At 30.9% G+C, this 23,991-nt stretch overlaps 1 protein-coding gene across 7 annotated transcripts in view; it reads right to left on the bottom strand.

Moving 5' to 3' along the window:
- The window catches only part of DMD (dystrophin), a 2,399,796-nt gene that overhangs the window by 2,045,670 nt on the left and 330,135 nt on the right, over window positions 1-23,991 (bottom strand). For all 7 annotated transcript variants that reach the window (XM_007493357.3, XM_056797113.1, XM_056797116.1 and 4 more), the window contains exon 2: window positions 8,692-8,753. In XM_007493357.3, the coding sequence (XP_007493419.2) occupies window positions 8,692-8,753 (62 nt within the window). The remainder of the gene's footprint in view (window positions 1-8,691; window positions 8,754-23,991) is intronic.

Genomic DNA, 23,991 nt, shown 5'->3' with positions numbered 1-23,991 from the left:
AACCACTTATGTAATTTTTTCTTACTATTGAATGAAAAATTACTTGATTTTGATTTGAGATATACATTTTTCCTCAATGGTTTCCTTGGCTACATCATAAAAATTCTGGTATCCTATGTCATGGCTGTTATTTCTTTTAACTAAATTACACCTTGATTCTTTAATTTATTTTATTGGCCCACCAATTCATTAGGATAAAGTTACTGAATTTCCATTCAATTTTGAATCTTTTATTGTTGATAATTTGTATTTCATTGCTGTCAGTTAATAATTTGTTCAATATTTCCACATTTCTTCTTTTCTAAATCTTTTTTAAGCTCTGTAAACTTTCAATTTTTCAAAGGCATTATCTACTTTATTATAGATATTTGGATTCTTTATTATTACCATTTGATAATGGCTAGAAATATATCATATATCTTTTATGAAGTTTTACTCAAGTTCTTGACTTTTATTCAATTTCCTTTTGGTTGGTTTTGTCTAGATCTGAAAGTGATACACTGATATTAACAATTTATAATTTTGATGGCCATTTAGTCCTTTTAATTCAATTAATGTTTACTTCAAATGTTTATACACTGTGCTCTTCAGTACATAGATTGAGAACTAATATCATTATATCATCTTTGTTTTAAACTTGCCTCTTCAATTACTGTTTCATTGTCTGTGGATCACTACTAAAAATCAAACCTTTTAAAATTCACATGAAAATAAAAGTCTTTAGTTCCTCATTTTAACTCTTTCTGAAATATTACTTTTCAGTTATTTCTTAAAAAAAACACATATTTGAATTCTGTTTTCTAATCCATTTTGGAACCTTCCTCAGCTTTATGAAAATTAGTTCATCCCATTTACACTACTAGTTAAGATTATTAATTAAGCATTTTCCTCTATCATAACATTTTATACATCATCTTTTCCTCTTGACATTTTCTTTGGAGAGATAAATAGATGGAGAAAGGGAAGGGATTTTCTCAACACTCATAATCTATAACTGAAATAGGTTTTTTTTCCTAGCCCTCTGCTTTTTTTCTCTTTACCTCACTAAGACCTTGATATCTGTTTCCTTTTTCAGTTCCTTAACACTTTTCTTTCTTTTCTGATATTCTTCTTAGAAATCCCATTTATCCAAAAGAAAAATTCCTCCCAAGTTTCCATTTTATCACCAGTATATTCCTTTTTCCCCCATCTCCTTAAGATGCAACACCACTGCAGGTGCTGGCCTTGGACTTGCATGATTTCTCATTAGGAGTCCATTCATTCTCTTGTGAAATGGGATATTGGATATTATGCTGATTTGAGGCTTCTTCAACTCTCCCCGTTCTGGTGTCTTGATAACAATTTGACTTTGTTTCCTATTAGGACCAATAGTAGTAGTAGTAGTCTCTCGGTAACCGAGGATGATGATTGTCTTTGTGAATTTTCATCTATGATAGATGAGTGTGCACAAAGACACTTGTGTGTGAAGGAGATTTAAGTGGAAAAGTTGATGCACAGATGAGGAATATGGAGTCAATCTTTCTCTTTCAACACTTTCAACACACTGACTTTTAAAGACTGGCTCCAGTCGTGTATCTAGCTTCTGGTCCTTGATTATGAAAGTTCAAGCTGGCTTATAGTCAAAAAACTAACTGGAATCAGGTCCGTTTGTGGAAAGTCGCCAGAGCTTTCCTGAGATGATCTCACTACCAACCTCAGCCAGCATCTGAACTTAATTTTCTTATTTCTAGTCTGAATGGATGAGCTTCTGTTATTTTTACTTTACAAAATTCATTCCTCAACAAAACTTTGTGGTTTCCATTCAAATTTTTTGAAGGGTTTTCTGCCTGAAAGCTGGGTGCTTTTTCTACCACTTTTAAGATGTCATCTTAACTGGAAGCCTTCAGATTATTTTATCTGGAACTTGTTTCTTCTAGATTATTTTAATGTATTAATTGTATATCTTCAAATTTTGTATTCTCCATTAGCTAATCTAGGCTTTTGTCTCTGTAAAGACTTAGAAAAGACACACTGGAATAACCCATGTATAATTTATCTTCTGCAGAAATTGGATTTTTCATCACTTAAAATAGGAGAGCAATTTAGAAAAGTTGCAAAAGGTGAGGTCAGTAACATTTGTATCATTGTATTGGAGGAATAATTGTATTGACACTGATGCAATTTTGTGGTACTTGTGGTGACAATATATCTTTCTAGGTTGTCAGATATTGAAAGAAATAGTCACAAAAGACAAGTAAGGAAGTTCTTTGTATACATAACTTACTGCTTATAAAGGGAATGGAACATCTGTCTCATTATCTGTTTCAGGGATCCTAACCACTTCTTATTATGGAAAGACCTCTCCACAAGCTATTAAGAGTTTGAAATTTGATTTAATTTAATTTAATTTTTTTAAAGTATCAATGCAATTCAAAAAAATAACTAAAATTTTCCTAAGCACATACTATTTTCTTGATACTGGGGCTGCAAAGACAAGAAATAAAATATATTTTCAAATATAACAAACATTGTTTTGTGTTTTTTACATGTAATGAAATATAAATGTGTGTGTTCATGTGTATACATGTGATAGAACTGACTAATGAAATAATACCATTTAAAAAATCAACAAAATATCTTTATTGCAATAGGGTAAGGAATCACTTTTCAAGAAAAGATGGTCTATTTGCCTACGATAAATGAATCTCAAGAAGTATAAGTAATGACATTATAAATGATAAGAAATTTGTAGAAATAAAGAGGGTTATAAATATCAATATAACTAATATTTTGAGGGCAGCTGTGTAGTTCAGTGGATTGAGAGTCAGACCTAGAGATGGGAGGTCCTGGGTTCAAATCTGACCTCAGCCCCTTCCCAGCTATGTGACCCTGGGCAGGTCACTTGACCCCCATTGCCTAGCCCTTACCACTCTTCTGAGTTGGAACACAGTATTGATTCCAAGGAAGGTAAGGGTTTTAAAAAAATATACAACTAATATTTTCACTTTTCATTCAAAACAATTTATGCTACAGAGATTGCAATGTAGTCTATAAATCCTTGCTAAAACTAGTTCTATTAATTAGAATATCATGATAAAGTTCCTCCACCTTACCTTGAAGAAATGAGTCGCTATAAATGTAATGTTCCAATTCCCAAAGTCAACGTCTCAATAGAAAATATATGGACTAGAATCTATCTTTAATTCATTAATGGTTACTGGTCCTGTACATAATTTTAAACATGTAATTCAATAAATTCAGTGTTTTAATACTTTTTTCAGTGGTGCTATAACTTACATTAATAGACATGTTAATGATTTTCAGAGATTGACTTCTACTCAGTTTTGTGAATCCCAAGTTAAATATCCTGTAAACACTGGGAATTTACCATTAGAAAATACTTATAGATATTATTAGAAAATTTGTGTTACATTAATAAGTCCCTCAACAATAATTCTTTATGTTCATAGTGATGAATATGTTTATCTTTATATAAAAGATATGTTAGGGTATTTTGTAGTTCAAATGTAAAATCTATATTTTTCTTTCTTCTAAAGAGAATATATTTTTGTGAAATTCTTTAACAATTTTCAAGAAACTATGCTAGATACATAATATATAATTGTTACTAAGAATCATTGAAAAAAATATGTATTTATGCTCTTGGGTTACAGTTAGTATGCTAAGTAATTTACTGAATAAACGGAATTTGCCAAAAAGCTCTAGTCTTCATATACAATTAGTGTTTCTATGATAGGGGAAGCAGTTGGATTACTAAAAAGCAGTAAGTTAGAAGTATAAAGCCTGCAAAATAGACTTCACAGTTTAACAACTAAAGATAGTGGTGGTGGTTTTTTTTCTAACCCCCCACCCAAAAATAATAGCATAGATTCACAAAATTATCTGCTCTACATACATTTAGGCACTTAAATGTCACTGACTCGAAAGTCTTACAAAGAGGATCTTTCTGAAATGTTAGAAATAAGATAAAGAATAATTTGTTTTTCCGCTCTCACCTTATATTACATTGACTGTCATATTACATTGGTGATTCATAGTGAGCCTCTCAATTGATAAAATCCCCAGAATTTTTCTAGATGAACTACAAGCTGGCTACATTTTATTATCCTGTTCAGTAAATATTTTTGCCCTAACTAAAGGATTTAATGTTTATTTATAATAAAGTTAATTTTATTAAACTCAGTTCTCATAAAAAAAAATAGACAATTTGTTTGGACATTATTCAAGCCCACCAAACATTTTAATGATTCCTCCTAGTTACTTGGTAACTACAAATTTCATAAGTATGGATGCATGCCTTCATCCCTACTAATAAAAATATCAAATAGCATATATCAAAGAATCAACCCCTGGAATATTCCATTCCATTCAATATTTCTGTCTATTTCTTGCTTAAACTGCCTTAACCTTTATTTTCACTTTTGCTAGACATAATTGATTCTTGAAGAATTCAGAACATAAAATATATGAAGAGCCATAAGTTTCACTTTGGCTTGATATTAAGAAATGATTAGTACTGATTTAGCTAGACAGAGATGAGAAAAGGAGAATTATTATTGAAATCTATTTATATAGAAATTTTATGAAAAAATTAGTAAATGTTACATACATACAAATATTACATAAATAGTACATAGGATTATGTACCATGATAATTGTGCACCTGGGACATTAAGAAAAGATAACCCATTTGACATCTCTAATACATAATTTCAGTGAAGTGAAGATGTTGCCAACAGAGGATAGTTATATGAAAGTAGAAGTAATATTTGAGGAGGACACCAAGAAGCCCAAATGTTTGAGGAAAATCTAAATGAATAAGAAAAACCTTCCATTTTTCAGGGCATAGTTTTTATTTGTCTCTGAGTTCTTTATTAAAAATTACTGAATTATTTTAACTTTGAATTTTTTACTTTAAAATATTTATTTAAGTTTCTCAATATTTCTGAATTTTTTGGTTGATATAGTTTTTCAAGTAAAAATATCTATGTATATGTATGTTTATATGTGTGTGTTTGTGTGTTTGTGTTTATGTGTATATACATAGACACATGTGGAATAAAATATAAAATATTTATCAACTTTGTAATTCTATACGTGTGTGAAAAAACACACGCAAAATTCCAATTCAAATAAAATAGTGTACCTAATCAAATGCTGTTTGTTTCATTGGTGAACACAATTCTGGAAAATTATTTATCAGTTTTACAAATCTATAATACAATTTTTTAATTCCCTTGGTGTTATAATGACTAATTTTTCAGTCTCTACAATTTTGCAAATGTATCTTCTTAAAAATAAGTTTTTTCTATATTTCTGAGGATGTTTGGGGGAGCTTTCATTAAAATAAAACATAAATTATTTAAAATATTTGTATTTTTTATATTAGGAAGATAATTCCAAAGAATTTCATGATGATTTTAGTTACTCTATAACTAGAGCACAAAAGTTAATATTTTAGTGATTGGCAAAGAGTTATGGAAAAAATTCACTTTATTTTACTTTGGAAACAAAGTATTTAAATTGGGCAGATAAAAAACTAACTACCATATTTTTTAAAAAATTATAGACATTGCTTCACTGAGGGGAAGGATCCAGTTCTTATGATTAAGATATAACTCCATTTAAAAGAAAAACATTTCTTAATTATATGTACTGCCTTTCAATATATTGATTTATGTAACTGTTTATTTTAAATTTATCAATAAAATTATTTTAATTTCCATTTCCCCAAAAAAATTCATGAGGGACATTTACACATCCCATCAATTGCATAAATATTAGCACCATAATATTTATATAATGATTAATAAGACATGCTATTTAGCTTAAAGAAAAAAAATATGCCACTTGTTTCAGAAATGAGTTTTCAGTGATTCAGTTATCTGTAACTGATTTAACAAAAGAAAAAATATTTAATGTAACTTATCACATTAAAAGATAACAAAATCAATATAATTTAGCAAATGATACTGAAAAAACCCTCTTTTGACGTAATTGATGGTAAAAATCACACAAAGATATATATATATATATATATATATATATATATATATAATTTTATAAAATGAAAAGCAGACACCTAAAACAAAAAGTCAACCTTATTTACCATTTGGGTTAATACCTTTCCCAACAAATAGAGGTTTAAAACAAAAATTTATTCTCTTTTCCTTGTCATTTGAAATATCTTAATAAGTCTTATCTGTACCAGCAAGACAAGAGAAATAATTTAAAGCCATAAACAAAACTAAACAGGAGACAAAATTGAAGATTTGTTGAAAACAAGATTTCTTAGTTAGAAAACTCTAGGGAATCAGTAAAAAAAAATGGAAATTAGATTTTAGCAAAAATTCATAATAACAAGAAATATCAAGTACATTTCTTATAGAAGTACAAAATCCAAGGAAAAATAGAAATTAAAGTCTTAAATAAAACAAATATAACATATAAAATATCTGGCAGTTAATCTATGATACTGTGAGTATCACTGTGAGTATCTCCATGATCTAAAAGTCACAGTTATCATTTTATTTAAATTCTAAATAAAGTCTAGAGGGAAAGTTTATTTCTTCTAATTAGAAATTTTTTCATGTAGTCAAAAAGGGAAAATAATCAATAATCAATTTTTAGAGAAAATAAAATGCAATTCTAGTTAACCATTGGTATCAGCTAATTACCAAGTTATAGAATTATTATTATTAATATTTTTAGATGTATAAGCAATGCCTGTCCTCAACTAGTAATAATAATAATTAAATATAGATATATATAGCATTCATATGTTGCTTTAAGTTCTGTAATATGCTTTTAAAATAAAATTTTATATTTTAATATTGTATATTTTATATTCACAGAAGCCTGGGAGGTAGATTCTTTAATCAAACTCATTTTAGAGTTTAGAAAACTAATTAAAATAAGAGATATGCCCAGTGTCATAAAGTTGAAGCTAGATTCAAACTCAAGTCTCCTGTCATTCTGTCTCTTAAAATACTCAAATGATTAAAAATATAGCCAAATAAGTATGGCCTATATGATGATAAAAAATTTTAAGATGAAAAATATCCATTGTTTTTATTGTATCTATATTAATAAATTTCTATTTTGAAACCCTTCATATATTTTTGTTATTTAAATTTTAAGACATACTTGTACAACCTATATAATATACTTTGCCATATTGGGGTGGGAGAAGAGGATGGGGGACAGAAGAGAACATGGATTGCAAAATGTCAGAAAATGATCATTAAAATTATTTCAACATGTAATCTGGACAAAATAAATTAAAAATGAATTTGAATCTTTATACAAAGATTTATTTGAAAAAATGGAATTTAATTCTTAGGGAACATTAACAAAACCATCCAATCCAAGGAATTCTAAATCAGAAGGAAACTCAGGGATACCTTATTTCAACCTGTACCTAAACAAGAATATTCCCTTTATCCTATCACTATTTTGTCATCAATTAGCCTCTGCTTTAAGACATCAGTAGAGAAGAACATAATCTATTATACTCTTGAATAGGCTAATTCTTTTAAAATATTTTTAAATGCAAATATATTTCCTAAATTTTGGTCTTGTCCTTGTCTTAGATGACTGGTTACAGCAGTCTAATGCCTTTTCCACAAGATAGCCTTTCAAATAACTGAATACAGCTTCTCCATTTAACACATTTTTCTTCATTCAATAGATTCTTAAAATTACAGTTCTTTCCCAAAATCTTTTCCATTCAGTAAATGTATAGATTTTTTTCCTACAACCATGTTGTACTGATTATTATTAGTGGAAATAAAGACTTCTTTATACAAAATCTGCCAGAGTGCCATGTTGCCCTGTTAAAATAAAGATTCAGAAAGAAAGAATAGGAATAACTTTGTGAAAGTCTCTGTACTTTAAAAAGACAGACAACCTTGAAATCAGGAGTGGGACAGAATTAATTATGAAAATTGAAATCTCATGGGATAATGGTTCATTCATCATTACTAAAAATATCTTTTAAAAATGGGATTAAAGATAAAAAGACCATTATCAATTTCCTTTTTAAGAAGCTATATGTCTATGAGATTGTGTGTATTTGTATTGTGTGCATGTATGTGTGTGTGTGTATAAAGATTATGCCAGGAGAAAATATACTTTGAGTAATATTTGCAAGATGGGTAAAATTATGGAAATTTTTGATAGACCCTTAAATGTTTGTGTCAGGATCAAACCTTCTTAGTATCATTTCTCTAATGGATTGAATAACTAATCCATATTCAATTATGCCAATTTCTTTTTCTTTTTGTAAACTAGATCAAATAATTTTATAATTTATATAATATATATGGAATGATATTTTTATAAAAATGTATCATTCACAAGAATTATAAGCAATCATCATGACCATTAACAAAAATAAATCTCTACTACATGCAAAATTGCTCTTATAATGATCTCACTGTTTTTGCAAACAAATGTTTATATTATCACCAAGGTCAATTTGATCACAGAGATTTGAGCACTTATTTTCATTAAAACAAATAATCATCTATTTTGAAAGCTCTTGTTTGTTCTTTACTCTCTAAATTAAAGCCTTGTTAAAGATATTTCCAGATTTTAAATGACAAAACAAAAAGTTAATGTTGAAAAAATGCCTTTTAATATTAAATAATGACTAGGTCTATCCTGAAATAAGAAAAAAAATAGCTTTACCTTAGAAAATTGTGCATTCATCCATTTTGTGAATGTTTTCTTTTGAACATCCTCCCTTTCATCTGGAAGTTAAAATGAAAATACTTAGTGTCCAAAGTTATTTGCAAAGATACTATCATTTACCAACATGCCTCATTATTGTCTTATTAGACATTCTATGAAAACCAATTACAAATTAAATTAAGTGTTAATTTTGTGACAGTTATATTAACATCCTAAATAAAACAATTTCTATAAGTCTGGAATGATTATCATCTACATTGTCATGCAAATGGTATTAGAACTTTTGCTCAGTATAATGACCAACCACCATTTTGAAAGCATAAAAAAAGATGCTACATACTTTCTGATAGAGCAGTGAAGAAATAAGAATGACAATTTTTTAAATGGAGTTAATGCATTATTTTTTTTACTTCAATCTACATTTTTGTTACAGTTTTTTGTTCTAATTTAGGGACTAGGGGAAAGGAGAGAAGATAAATTTTTATTGATTGATTCAATAACAGATAGATAAATATAGCTAGTTAATAGGTACATATGTATGCAGTTCAAAAAAGAAAAGAAAAATATTCCTTATTAAATTTGAATTTAAAATTGTCATTTCAAAGATAAAGGCATTTTTGTATTATTTAATTTTTGTCATATAAGGGAAAACATATTATTGACTGAATGCTAGGTATCTTGATTAGTGTTCCTCACAAATGTTATCTCCTTTAATTATACAAAACACATAATTGTATTCTGATCATGTCTGGAGGAGGTGTGTATATGGGAAGGAGAGCTGGGTTCTGGTAATAGTATGCTATTATTTGCTGTGATGATAAGAACTCTATTTTTATTGTGAAAACTGGAGGCAAAAAAACCAATTAAACCCATGAAAGAATATTGGTGATGCCTCAGTATTCTGAGAGAAAATAGGAGGGATGAAGCATACAAAAAGGTCAATCAGAGGTATCTACTATTTATTGGCATTATGGCATGTCTATTAGCATCTCAAGTTAGAAATGACTGTAATTTAGTTGAAAGGCCAGAAAAAATCTGGGCAGGAAAAAAATCATCTTTATGTTCTGAGAATTTAGCTTCAATAAAAGACTGAACTCAAAAGCCAATCTTGGAAACAAAAATACAGAACTCTAGAGTAACAAAGTAGCTAAGAGATCATTTATTGTAAAAGCTTAATTTTACAGTTGAGTTGATGGAACTCCATGGAAATGAAAGGACAACCTCAAAGTTATCTAGATAGTAACTGTCAGAACTAATCAGTGGAGCCAAGAAGCTAACTTCACCAATAAAGGCAAAATAAGCTACATTCACTCAAGGAAACGTATGAGAGTGGACAACAAGAAAAGGTTGAAAAGGTATGGACATTTTCAGCAATCTGACAGAGTTTGAAAAAGTAGATAAAATTTTTATAATTTAGGGAATCAAAAGGTAAATACTATAATCATCTACCCTTGATGCCTCCAGCTAATCAAATTCTTGTTTAGGAAAAGTAACTATAATGTCTAGAAAGATCACAAATCCAGAAGACTCTTTTGGGAATATGGGGCCATAGCCATTTGGACAAATGTATTCTTACTTAACTTATAATGTCCATCTCCAATGGATGAATTCTTCTCAAAGAGCTTACAAAACTAAGTACAATCCAGTTTTATGTAGGGGAACCAAACATATTTTTTCAATAAATTAAAGTAGATAATCTCCAAGATTTAATCTCTAAGATTCTGTGATTCCAAAGGGGAACACAAATATACTTAATTATGCTACTTTTTTTAAGTGTTCAGAACACTAAATCCTTTTGCTTTAGTGACCAGAGAAAAATATGACTCACTGTAAAGAAGATTAAAAAGCTTTGGAGTTTTACAAAGATTCCCCAGTCAACCTAGGACATCCTTGCTTCAAGAGCCCCCAAACCTCTCCTATTTTTGCAAACAAAAAGGAAATAAGTTATCCCAACTATTCAGCACTTTAATCAATGAGATATGAGGCAGGTATAAGTAAACTACAAAAACACATACACATACAACATCATACTATTTCTTTCTAAGATAAATGTTGCTTTGCTTGGCTTATGTCAATATAAGAGGAAATGATAACATACTAAATTAATACATAGTGCTATGGTAAAGAAATCCACAAGAGCAAGATAAAATAATAACAAAATCAGTTTGAAGGAAAATGTTTAAACACTCAAGGAAAATAATGAAAAAAGAAGAATAAAGGTAAAAGAGTATTTTCTGATCCCAAATATGACACAACGTAGTAATCATCAAAATTATTTGATAGAGGTTAAAAATATAAAAATACATCAGTAACACTCAGATAAAATTAAGAATCATTAAATCATTAAATATTAAATTAAGAATCATTAAATCCAAGCATTAGATAAGCACAAGACCATAAACTATTTGAGAAAGAACTAAACTTTGACAGGTACACCTTGGAAAACTTCACAGCAGTTTATCAGAAGTGAAGTTTAAATGAATATCATATATCATTCAAGAATTCAAAATGAAAATATTAACTGAATACTAAAGGTCACACCAAAAAAAAAAAAAACAACAACAAAAAACAAAATCAGGTATATTTTTTAGATAAATCACAGGGGGAGAATTCTTAACCAAAAATGTAGCTATAGGTTGGTTCAAGTGGCCTCCAGGTCTAATGTTGTATCTACAATACCACATATAAGATGCAAAGAGAGAAGGAAAATAATTTTATGGAGGAAAATGGTATCAGCTAGGTAACCGGAAAAGTCTTCCTACAGTATGTAGCATTTAGCTGAATCTTGAAGGAAACCAGGAATTCAAGAAGTAAAGGTGTTAATTTTCTAGGTGTGGAGGAAAGCCATTGACTAGGCACTGTAATGGAAGATGGCATGCTCAATATAAGAAAGACTAAGTAGGTCATTATGCCTGAATCAAGGAGTATATGGAAGGGAATAGAGTACATGTTGTCTGTGAATGTAGAGTAGGGCAAGGTTAGGAAGAGTTTAAATGACAAATGGATTTATATTTCATTCTGTAGGTAATCAGGAGCCACAGGAGTATAAAGAGTAGAGACTGTCAGAGTTAGACATGTATTTTAGGAAAATTACTTTGGCAGTTGAATGGAAGGCAGATTGGAGTAAGGAGACACAAATGCAAAGACCAAAACACATTTCCCAATGGACATAAAGTCAAAGGATATGAAAAAAAATAATTGTCAAAACAATCATAAAGGATATGTGATTGCTTCAAATCACTTACATTAAAATATATGCAAATCAAAAGAATTAAAATTTTTGTTGATGTCTAAAAAATTGGTAAAGATGAAATATCTGTCTTGACCAAATGAAGAGGGACTATGGAAATACAGGTAATGATACTTTGTTGATGGTTTTTTAAATTGGTTTTACAAAATTTCTGGAAAACAATTTGGAATTTTGCTAACAAAGTGACAAAAATTTCTATAATCGTCATGGAGTTTCCATTGATAGGCACATATTCTATAATGGTCAAAATATAAATATAATTTTTTAATAGTAGTAAATAATGATAAATAATGTTGTTGCTCATGGATCACCAAACATTCTCTAAAATGGTCTGTATCCTAAGTGGTAATAGAAAAGAAGAATTCAGATAATTGTGGGAAGATTTTCATGGATTCAATGCTGAATGAAATAAAAAGAACCAGGAAAAAATACACATACTAATTGGAATGTAAAGAAAAAACAAATAAAAATTGAATACTGCATAATTATTGTGACTAAGCTTTTATTGGTATGTAGCATTATATAAACTTTTAGACTTCTCTGAATTTTTTTTTTTGCTAAATTGCTGTTGAAAATTTTCTTTTTAATTCTATGGTTGATATATTACTAGAGAGAGAAAAAGAAAATATATTCAGAAAAGGTTATTTTAATAGCTATCATCAATGGGATTTTTATTAATCTCTAATGCAAAGAAAATTTATAGCTATTTTTCTAATCATTTTAAAGTAAGAATTTATACTGGAAATTTCAGTAAAATCTTTTTTGAATTACATTGGTGTATATGGCATTTAGAATTCATTCATCACTTATAAATAAAGATGATCATGAAGTTATTTGTGTTATTTTCCTTATTTTCTTTTTTAAAGAAAAGATTATTAGCAATTTGTGTTTGTGTTTTTTTTAATATCACCTAAATTTTCTCTTTTATCCCACTCATTTTCCCAAGTCAGAGAAGCCCTATTTTTTTTTAAATTAACCTTGATTAAAGGAAAGCAATGTTTTAACTTTGGGAAAATGTGAGGATCTGAATTGAAGCTTTTCAAACACCAAAGTGTCTATAGTCCTTTGGGGCCATTATAGAAAATAGAAAATAGTGATGGAGTGGGAAGTTGATAAAAGATAGGTCTTTCATAGTACTTTAAATGCCTTGAAACGCTTTGGAGAATTGCACTATTAAATGTGACTGAATTGTCCATATCTTTATCTTTCAAATCTGGCACAGCTCCTTAAAATATGTGAAATGCCATAGCTGACATATCTTTTGGGATTGTCCTCATCCCAACCGAAAGCAGTTTCTCACTAATTTATGCTAATTGATTGTTACTGAATATATTCTCAAAACGACCTAGAAGGCTATCCCTGTTCATTTTATCTTGAAAATTCTTGATACTTTTAATTACAACTGTATGACTTGACAGGAAATAAGGATGAACGTTAAGGAATGGTATAAGTGGGATCAGGGGACAACCTGATTAATTTGTTAAGAACCCAAACCAATTGGATGGAATGACAGATGATATTTTCAGGGTACCTCCTAAGGAATTGGACTTTTATTTTTCTTCTGATTCTTCTGATAGAGTTTCTGAAACTGAGGCTGACTTCTGAGGATTTCTTCACTGAGGCTCAGCAGAATATATATACCTTTATTGGAGGAACTGATGTATTTCTGTTTTTTTTTTAATGATTTGGATCACATTTCCTGTCCCCAACACCCATACACCCTCACACCTTTTTCCTCTTGCCCTGCTTTCACTTAGACTTCCAGATTGGACTGCAGTAATGTGAGGATGAAGACTATTTCTCCTTCTCTTTCTAGAAGTATAAAATGTTAGGAAAAGTATATGCTTACACGAGTATCTTGATAAGGGAGTCCATGATCCTTTACTGGCTGACTGTCTTCTTCTGCCATGTTTGTTTTCTTTTTTGAACAATTTATTAGTCATTCCAATAATGAATGTTTCCCACTTTGCTTTTCCTAAGAGATTAAATGTTCCAGGACTGTGTGCTCAGGCACTGTTCTCCCAGAGAGAATACATTTGGAGAAAGGAAAGAACTACCTTCTAACTGGAGAACTAAAGCAATATCATGAGAGCAAGGAATCTGAATCTGAATTGCTCAGAGAGTGCTCCTAATAAAGAATGGAAAGGTTTTGTTTGTTTGTTTGTTTCAAAGCAGCCCTTGAGTCTCTCATTCCCTGGCTGGCCTCTGACACATACTGGCTCCTGTGTCTTTGGGCAAGCTAGTAAACTTCTCAATATTCAAAGCAGATACTTAAGGAAATAAGCTGTTATGCTTATTTTTTATGCCTTGAAGAAGTTCCCCTATATCTATAAAATCAGATGTCTAATCCTTATTCTTAATATATCATTGCCAAAGTCCCTTTGAGTTTTAGTTTTTATGATATCTCTTTTAAAGGGGGGTAACTATAATAATTAACATATAGATAGTATTTTGCTCTTTATGAAGTTTTTTCTTCAAAGTAGCCATGAAAAGCAGGTGGTATGGATCATTATTCCCATTATAGAAAAGAAAACAAGGCTCAACAAAAATTAAATGATTTGTCCATGGTCACATATCTTGTGGTAGATGTAAATCTTTATTTAAATACATACATTGTAACTTTAGGTCCAGAACTCTTTGCACTATATAATGTTGCCTTTTTTTCAAAGGGTAATTATAAGTATAAATTTGAAAATATTAATCAAAAGACTTCATATAATTATTATCACATATTCAATTTAATTGACTTAGGTTCTTGAAAAATACTAGTCCTCTGAAAGTACTGGTAATAGAGCAATGTTTGGGATACAGATCAGCTAAAGATACATTCTGAATTACCGTAACTTTTTCTAACTGGGACCCAGAAATCCAAGATTAATAGGTGGTTACCTTACATGAGAAATAGACTATTCTAGGAGAAACCATATTAGAGAAATGAAGCTATTAGTTCATATTCTCTTGTTTTTATGGTCCTTTCCCCTCGCTATTTCTAAAAGATGCTCTCCCAAGAGAAAGATAAGGAGATACATGTACACTGTAGAACTTTTTTAAAAGAAACTATAAACCTTTAGATCTCTTAGATCCTAAAGAGAAGTAAATAAAACAGCAGGAAAACTAAGAACAATGTAGAACTTACAAATGCTTAGCAATAAACTTGTTCTAAATTTTGAAGAAGAAAAAAATTCCCTGGTATAAATAGCATTTGGTCAGACCAGACAAAACAAAATCAGTTTCTGAGAGCAGTGTATGTTTTTAGATTTGCAGTGGGGGAGAAATATGTTGCTAAGAATTATTTAGTAGCAGTATTGGTGATTTTTTTTTTCACTGTAGAATGGCCATGAAATAATTTGGAATGATATTTTAAGAAAATAAGATGTACAAATAACTCACTGAATTATAAGCACAAACCTATGCTCAATAATAAGAATAATATTAAATAGTACAAGAGGAGTATAATACTAAGGCTTGCCTATTATCCAAATATGGCAAAGCCTTTTTTTTTTCAGTTTTAATGTATGAAACATATTTCAATGTTTCTGCTGAAAGAAGCAAAGAAAAAGTCCTATTTCATTGGAAATAATCAGACGAACATGTCTGTATCATCCACGTACAGGCACCTATATTTACCTGGGTTAATGGTTTGCAAAATTGCATTTGTTTCTGAAAATAGAAGGAATATGACAAATGCACAAAACTTCAGTTTATATATTTCTGTGCTCAGAGATCCTTATACAAATTCTTTTACTCAGGCCCTTCAGCATAGCATTCAATGAGGACAATGAAATAAAAAAGACATATTGGTGTAAATTATCAACATATATTAAAAACTGGAATACAAGAGAGCAGCATGTGGCATAGAGCACTATGGAATTTTGACTTTGTGAGATATGCTTCTTTGGCAATCATATGGTATAATACTCTTGTTTTATTATTGAGGAAAATGAGATCCAGAGGGATTTATTAACTTGGTCAATGGCACATAAGAAGCAACTTCCATGTGATCTATTAGTTGTGATACTATTTCTTAGTCTTTTTAAATTTTATTTTAATTTAAAATATTCTTTCATTGCGATAACATTTTATCATGATCTACTTGACCTAATTCAGCAGGAAACCAAAAGATAGTGATTACTCTGGGATGATGTGGGCAAGTTAATGTTAAAGTGTTACTGACAACTCTGAGATGATATGGTTATGCTAATAAACTAACCCCAAAGGAGCAAGGCTGAGTTAGTTTGTGCCCCATAAAAAATGAAAATGAGACCTCAGATCCCTATCTCTCTTCTGTCTCCAATAGGTCCATGATGTTTAAGTGGTTCAAATTCCAATCCATAGTCAAGTGACTCATCCACGCCTCATTCTCTTCTCAAAACTGACTGCATTTTTTTCATTTCCCTCTTCTGTCCTCATGCCATTTGCCACTGAATCTCCACCTTTTTTTTTATATCATCTATACTTTGTGTGCAGTTTGACTCCATTTCCCATTCCTTCTTAAAGCCTTCTTTCCTGCTGCCATTATGGTCTTTCCAAGCTAGCACCCAAAGCAGTAGGTATGTCTATCCCATTTAATAATTTCATAAATTAGTCAGCAATGAACTCGTCAAAGCCAGGAAATAATATTTATCATGACTACCACAATGTAAATACTAAGAACAAAAAAACACTAAAAAGAGATTCTCTTTTTTTAAAAAAAGAGAAGAACCTGGAGACTATGGTATATATCAGTTTTGATGAACTGTTTCACTCTATCTTTTCTTTGTTGAAAGGATGTTTCTTTGGGTTTGTAAAGGAAGAGTCACATATTTAGAAAAGAAGGTAACATTTAAAAAGTTGTCCATTAATGTGCTTATGTTATATAAGGCATGGATAAAAGTTGGGATTTCAGTAAACACACTGTTATCTGACAACTAAAGCACTCTGAATTATTCATATACTAGGAGTGTTTTTCCTTTCCTCATCTTTTGCCTTTATTTTTCTACAATAGCCTTCCCCAATTTAATCCCACTAATATTGCTAGATTGAAAATAAGAACTTCCCTTATGAAGTTAAATTGATCAACCTAAATTAAAAGCAGAAGAGAATGTAATACAAAGCTTTCACTCTAACAGTCAGCTCTGAAAATGCTAATATGTCCTCTCCTATCACATGGAGAATGTACTTAAGAATAAAATAAAATGAAGTGAAAGTCTAATTAACAACAAGCTATACATTGCATTCTTACCCATGACTTTCTATATGAGAAATGGAAGAACTAACAATGCAACAGAGTTTGATTCAGAAGCCTTCCTTTAGAGCAAATATTAGAAAATAATTACTGGAACTAGAGAAAGCATACAATGGGAAAAAATCATATGAAGAGATATTCTGAGGTTTAATCATGTGAAAGTACTAGTGGAAGATATAAGTGGTAGAGCAGAAATATTCAGGCATCAGCAATCAATTTAGGATAGGGTGAAGGATGCTAATCCTAATGAAAAGTGGCTGACTATGGCCATTTTTCTAGATTCTTAATCAAAGATTTTGCCTTACCAATCCCCCAATGGGGAGGGAATAGAAGCTTTATATAATTCTTTCCTAAGAACTGAAAATATGATGTCGAGAATCTCAATATATTAAAGACCTTTGATTTCATCAGTCTATAACTTAAAGCCTTAGAGAATTATCTATTGCTATGAGAAATTACTTTTTTAAATTTTTTTTTTAAAATCATCTCCTTCCTTCTCCACATCAATGCAGATATAATCAGGCAAAATATATAGATTATGTCTTTCACATTTCCACTTCTTGGTTCATTCTCTGAAAGTGAGCATTCCCAAGTTATTCCTCAAATATTAAATCTGGAATAGTATATAATGTTTTCTTGGTTCATAGTTTGGTGATTTCCTACTTCCATAACTATTTCAGCACATGTCAAAAGATGTCTCACTTTGCTGACACTCTGGGTATCCTTCTTCCTCTATCCCTCTCTAATTTCCAGGTTCCCTTTAGGTGTTCTCTTCCCCTACTCAAATGTTAGCTTCTTGAGGGAAGGGAATTACTTGCTTTTATTTGTAGTCCCAACACTTAGAATGCCTAGCACATAGTGAGTAATAAATCCTTCCCCTTCTCCTTCTCCATATCTCTGTCTTTCTGCCTCTGTGTTTTTATGTCTGTCTGTCAATCTGTCTCTCCATTCCTTCTTTCCTGACTCTTTCCTCCTCCATGCTGTTACCACTCAACACTGAGACCCTTTGATTAAGTTAGAGTATTTGCTTTGGAAATAAACATAACAATTCTTTATTCTATGGCAATTCTTTCTTTAGCTATAGCCACGAATATTATCATTTAAATTTAAGCACAACAAAGGTATATTTTTTTCACTCACAATTCTGAAGGATACACTCTCTTTATAATATCCCCATGGGCTACTGATTTAGATGCCTGTGCATTCATGTTCACATCTAAACAGTATAATTCTAAAGTGATATGGGTACAAGCTGATCTCATACCTATTCTGAAAGAGAGAACAATAAAGACAAATTTCTAGTTTATTCTAAAATTTGCATCTCCCATAGTGCTCAGAACAATGCCTGGCATAGGGTATATGCTTAATAAATGTTTGTTGAATTGAATTTTAAGTGTGTTTTATATTAGATAACATAAACTGTGTTTGTAAAGGATGTTAATATTATGCAGAAAATCTGCATATACTTGCCCCTTAACAGGAACTTATCTATCTTGTAACAAAAGAAAAATGTTACCACCATGAATTAAGCTCTTTACTGAATCTTTATTTTTAACTTTCCTATTATTTCGTTCTGTTAGATTATTTCATCATTCAATTGTCTCTCAAGGTTTCATGTTTATCAATAGTAAATGTGAATATATATGCATATATATAAATGTGTATACATATATTTGTGTATGTATACATGTTTTTAAAATAGAAATAAACAGTCTATATTATCTTTCCTTTCTATAAAAATATGAAGTACTTTAGATTCTGAATGAGTGTTTTTATTTCATAGTGTTAGATGATTATAAAACCTTACAAATGCATTAGCTAATTCTTAAGGAACATTAATGTCCATATAAAATAAAACTTTGTCAATTCTAAAAGTAGACAACAACAACAAACCCCATTAGGAGTAATTAATTTCATGATTATCCAAGTTATTGCTAGGATTTCAGAAAGACCACCAAAAATGGAAGTACTTTTAGTAATAGTCAATTAGAAAAGGTCTTGAATTAACACTTCTCTGCATAAAATAAGTGATAAACTTGGATATAGGAAGACCTGTGCTAAAATCCTGTCTGGAATATCTACTCCCTGTGTAGCCCCAACTGAGTTTCAAGCTTTCACCTATAAAATGGGGATAACAATGCATGCAATACCTACATCACAGCTTTATAGGTAGGTTCAAAATGTTCTAATGCATATAAAGCATCTAGAACACTTTTAGATCATTTTAAAAATCAGTTATCCATAATGTGAGAAGAAAGATATTTTCCTGCTATTCTTTAGACAGACTTTGAATAACCCAAAGACAAAGATAATTAAGATTTGCCTGAAGCTTTGAAAATATTTTAATAAAAAAAAGCCTGTATAAAATTATAATTATACACTGACAAATGGAGTAACAAACAGCATGAATCTGGACTTCATGATTCCCCATGAGCATAAATGAGTTAAAACAGTTCCGTTAGAGGGGAGAGCCTTAGCAAACGAGGGGAAGCTGAGGGCAATATTAATCTCTACATTATTTCCTGAGCAGGTCTGGTCCTGAATGTAGGGTAGACTGGAGGTGCTGAATTAAGGAAAGTCATGCCCCTGTGGTCCACTGAAGTGAGAAGCTGGGGAAAGTTGTTTCTACCCACATGAATGCAAGTGGCATTATCTAAGAGGGAAAGGCTCATTTCATGCAAATACTTCCATCCCCACAGGCTATTACACAATTCTAAAGAATAAAAGCTTCCCTGGATAAAAGGACTAGATCACACAATTAAAAAAAAAAGACATTTATAGAGTATTTAAAGGATGCAGACATCAGAACATTACAAACATTAATGACAGACATTTCTCACTTTACATAAATTCACATTATACTAATTTGACTTTAGATCAAGAATTCCCTAATGGCATGGGAAGATATAACAAAAACATGTATGAAGAGAGTTTGCCAAAAAGTATGCCCACATTTTGTTCAATTTTCAGAGATTTGATAAAGATGAAATATTTGAAAAAGTGACTAACACAATTATAAAATTAGCCCAAGAATTGGAGGTAGGAATGGATAATTATATGAAGGAACTGATTGAGTTTCATGAAAAACTCTTAAATGAGCATCTGACTGACCTTCAAGATGCAAAGATTACAGAAGAAAAAAGGGAAACTTCAGGACCTGAGTTCCAGTCAAAAAAGCTTGGGGAAAAAAAAAAACTGTTGACAGAAACATTTTCTCATTTGAGGTATGTTTTTACTTGTTTTACAAAAACAGATCCAAATATTTTAAAAAGTTTTTAAAGTTTAATGTTTTAAAGATCCAAGATTTGTGAAGATCAAGACTTGTTGAACATAATATTTCTTGTAATTGTCAGTGATATGAGGGGAAAAAACAGCCATTGTCCAATTGTCTCTCTCTTTTTTTTTAAACCCTTCCCTTCCCTATTAGAATCAATACTGTATATTGGTTCCAAGGCAGAAGAGTGGTAAGGGCTAGGCAATGGGAGTTAAGTGACTTGTCCAGGGTCACACAGCTGGGGAGTATCTGAGACTTGATTTGAACCCAGGACCTCCCATCTCTTGGTTTGACTTTCAATCCACTGACCCTCCGCCCCCATTGTCTCTTGATAACTTCATAAAAATGTTGCACAACCAACCACCAGTGATAAAAATTAGATGATACAGATGGGAAAGGGGCAACACAGTTAAATTTACCATTCACTACTATGTATACTTTATCATTAACTTTATTTTTCATTTCATATTTCATTTATTATCATGATACAGTATTTTAGAAAGTTTTATAACTTGTAAAAGTATTATTTTGGGTATGCTTTTGTTATATAGACTAAGTGAAGTTAGTGTTTAGAAGCAAATTGGCAATATATAAAAATTGTTTAATGTAGATATCTGCTGCATAGTTCACTTATGTAAATTGAGAACTAACTATACTTGAAAACACATGATAATCTTCTAAGACAGATACTATAGAAATCATTAACTCTACAGATGAGTCAACAGAATTTAATCAAGTTGAATAATTATAGCTAGCGAGAAGGAGATATGAGATTTGAAAATGGGTTTTTCTAACATCAAAACTGGAGCTTGATCACGGATTCTTGCTTTCCCCTTGCTTCTGCTTTTGTGTCCTCAGCCCAAGGCACAATGGACCTTGAGGAAGTGGCAGTGTTTTGAGAAAGGCTATGGAATTCCTGATGACCAGGAAAGCAGAGGCTTCTGATTTAATCAACTACCTTTAAGGTACATTACTAAATTACAGCTCACAGGGTGTATTCATTCTATAGATCGGTTTTCACTATCACGATCACAGCTGATTAAGACTTTATGATTTATGCCAACTCTAATGAAGTTGAAGTCACAAGGACAAAGAGAGAAAACTAACTGAATCCAGCCTTGGAGTTCTATTTCTGCATGATTTGCTCAGTTCTATAGGCAACTAGGAAGAGTGAAAGCAAATTTAAGAACTGGTTGATGCTCTTATTCATTACTGAATAATGTTGGTTATGTGAGGAATAGTAGGGGCAATGAGAAATAACAGCTAGGTAGCACAGTAGATAAAGTGTCAATGCTGGCATCCAGGAGACTTCTTCCTGAGTTCAAACCTGGCCTCATATACTTTCTAGATGCATGACCCTGAGCAAGTCACTTAATTCTGTCTGCTTTGGTTCCTCATCTGTAAAAGGAGCTGGAGAAGGAAATGGCAAACCACTCTAATATCTTTGCCAGGAAAATCCCAAATGGTGTCACCAAGAGTCATATAATTGAAAGAACTACAAGAAGAAAAGATAGATGCAATATATGTAGGTGTATATATATATATATATATATATATATATATATATATACACACATATATATGTGTGTGTGTGTGGTACTTATATATGATAGAGCATAAGAAAAGATCATTTCCTTTACTTAATGGAAAGGATCAAAACATTGATAAATCACCCCTGTAGATTTACTTCTGTTTTGAAACAGCCTCTTTACAAAAGGCTGTCTTTATTAGTGTGTTGACACTGACAAGCATCACCTTGAATCATCATCACCTGAAAATAAACAGCTAGATAACATGGTTGCATTTGCAGTATTATTGTTCTCATTGACTGACCATCACATCAATATCTACACATCATAAGAAATTCTCTCTTTAAATTTTCTTGAGATGAAAACAGTTTTGAAAGAAAATATTGCAATGGAAGTGAATGATCAAAGGAATTGGGTTCCTTCATATGCTTTAAATTTTCTCATAAAAAGTAAATCTCTTGTCTCATGGGATATTTACATGAAACTTCTAACTCTAGTGATTCTTGAAACTATATTCCCCAATAAATATTAAAAAGAAATATTCATTCACCAGACACTATGCATTTATTTAGGGAAATTGATAGTAGAAATTATCATCTTGTTTTGTTGGAAGCCTCCAAATAATCAATTATGTGTCATTGTGACAAGGTAATCAAGATAAAAATATTTTTTATATTTATATACTCAGTTTAAGATTAGAAAATCAAAATTTCTTGTTACTCGTTTGGATATTATTATTGGAAAACCTGGATATAAACCTCATGAAGAAAAAAAAAGAAAAATACTTTATCCTTTCCCAATTAATATTTTAAGAACTGGGGTTGGAGATTAGTAAGACCAATTCAGTTGTGCCTTGACACGCAAGTTTAGTTCATTCCATGGCCAAGTTTGTAATTCAATTTGCTCATGTGTTACATAGAATTTTCTCATTTAAATGAATGGAAATGTAATTAATCCATTCTGGCCCAAAAAATTGTTTCCATTTAAATTTGTTTTCTTCATCCCTTTCAGAACACTTTGATAATGGGTGAAACAAGTGACCTGTTGCAGCTTTTTCTGGGTGTGTCTTTTCAATAAACTGTTTAATTTTTTTTCCCAAATCCTCAAAATTTTCTTAATCTCATTTGTACTGATTACCTCATCCACCTCAGCCTCCTCCCCACTATGTAATTTCCTACAAAACCTTCATATGCTGCTGCTGCTGTAACTCCTTCAATCCCTCCATCTTCAGTTCCTCAGTGCTTCGCCATGAGGTTGTCAACTTCAAGCAAAAGCAATGCAATAGGATGCTCCCGTGGTTAGATAAACAATGAACTAAACGAGACAGCCTCCTGTAACTTGTGAAACCGAGTTCTGATTTTGCAGATTCAAAAAATCATACAAGTAGAGCTAGAAAGGACCTTAATGGTTATCAAGTCTTATACCTAGTTTTGTCAATTAGAAAACTCTCTTAGAGATGTAAAGGTTGTCCAAAGTTACTCAGGTAGTTAAATGGCATGGCCATTCTATCTTAGGTAGGTATTTGATTTGTGGAATTCAAATTCTATATTCCAAGGAACTTAAAGACTCTGGTATACAACAGATCTAGTTTGATGAGGTAAATTGAGCTCACGCTTTAGTTTTAGGTGACGGAGTTGACAGAAGAGTACGATTGATACAATTTTCTAACTTTTCCATTATTGCCAAATGTCTTTTTTTTTCTCCACACTAGATAGAATGTTCTTTTTCAGTTTAACAGGAACTGGAAAGGGTGATTGCTTTTGGTTTGTGTGAATATGAATGCTACTTAAATCCCTACCAATCCCTTGTCAGATATGCTGTCTAACATGATCTTTTCCTTGAGACCATCATTGAAATCACCCACAAATAATGAATTTTTCTCTAGTGTGATATGTCTTTTTTCACAAAATTACTAACACGGAAATATGTATTGTATAATAACACACATACAACCTACACCATAACATCTGCCATCTTGGGGAAGTAAAAGTGGTGGAAGGGAGGGAGAAAACTTATATTT

This window comes from Monodelphis domestica, chromosome 4 (genome assembly GCF_027887165.1).
Source record: "Monodelphis domestica isolate mMonDom1 chromosome 4, mMonDom1.pri, whole genome shotgun sequence".
Taxonomy (NCBI): domain Eukaryota; kingdom Metazoa; phylum Chordata; class Mammalia; order Didelphimorphia; family Didelphidae; genus Monodelphis; species Monodelphis domestica.
Note: the sequence above shows the minus strand (reverse complement) of the source record. Positions and strands in the feature narration are given on the sequence as shown.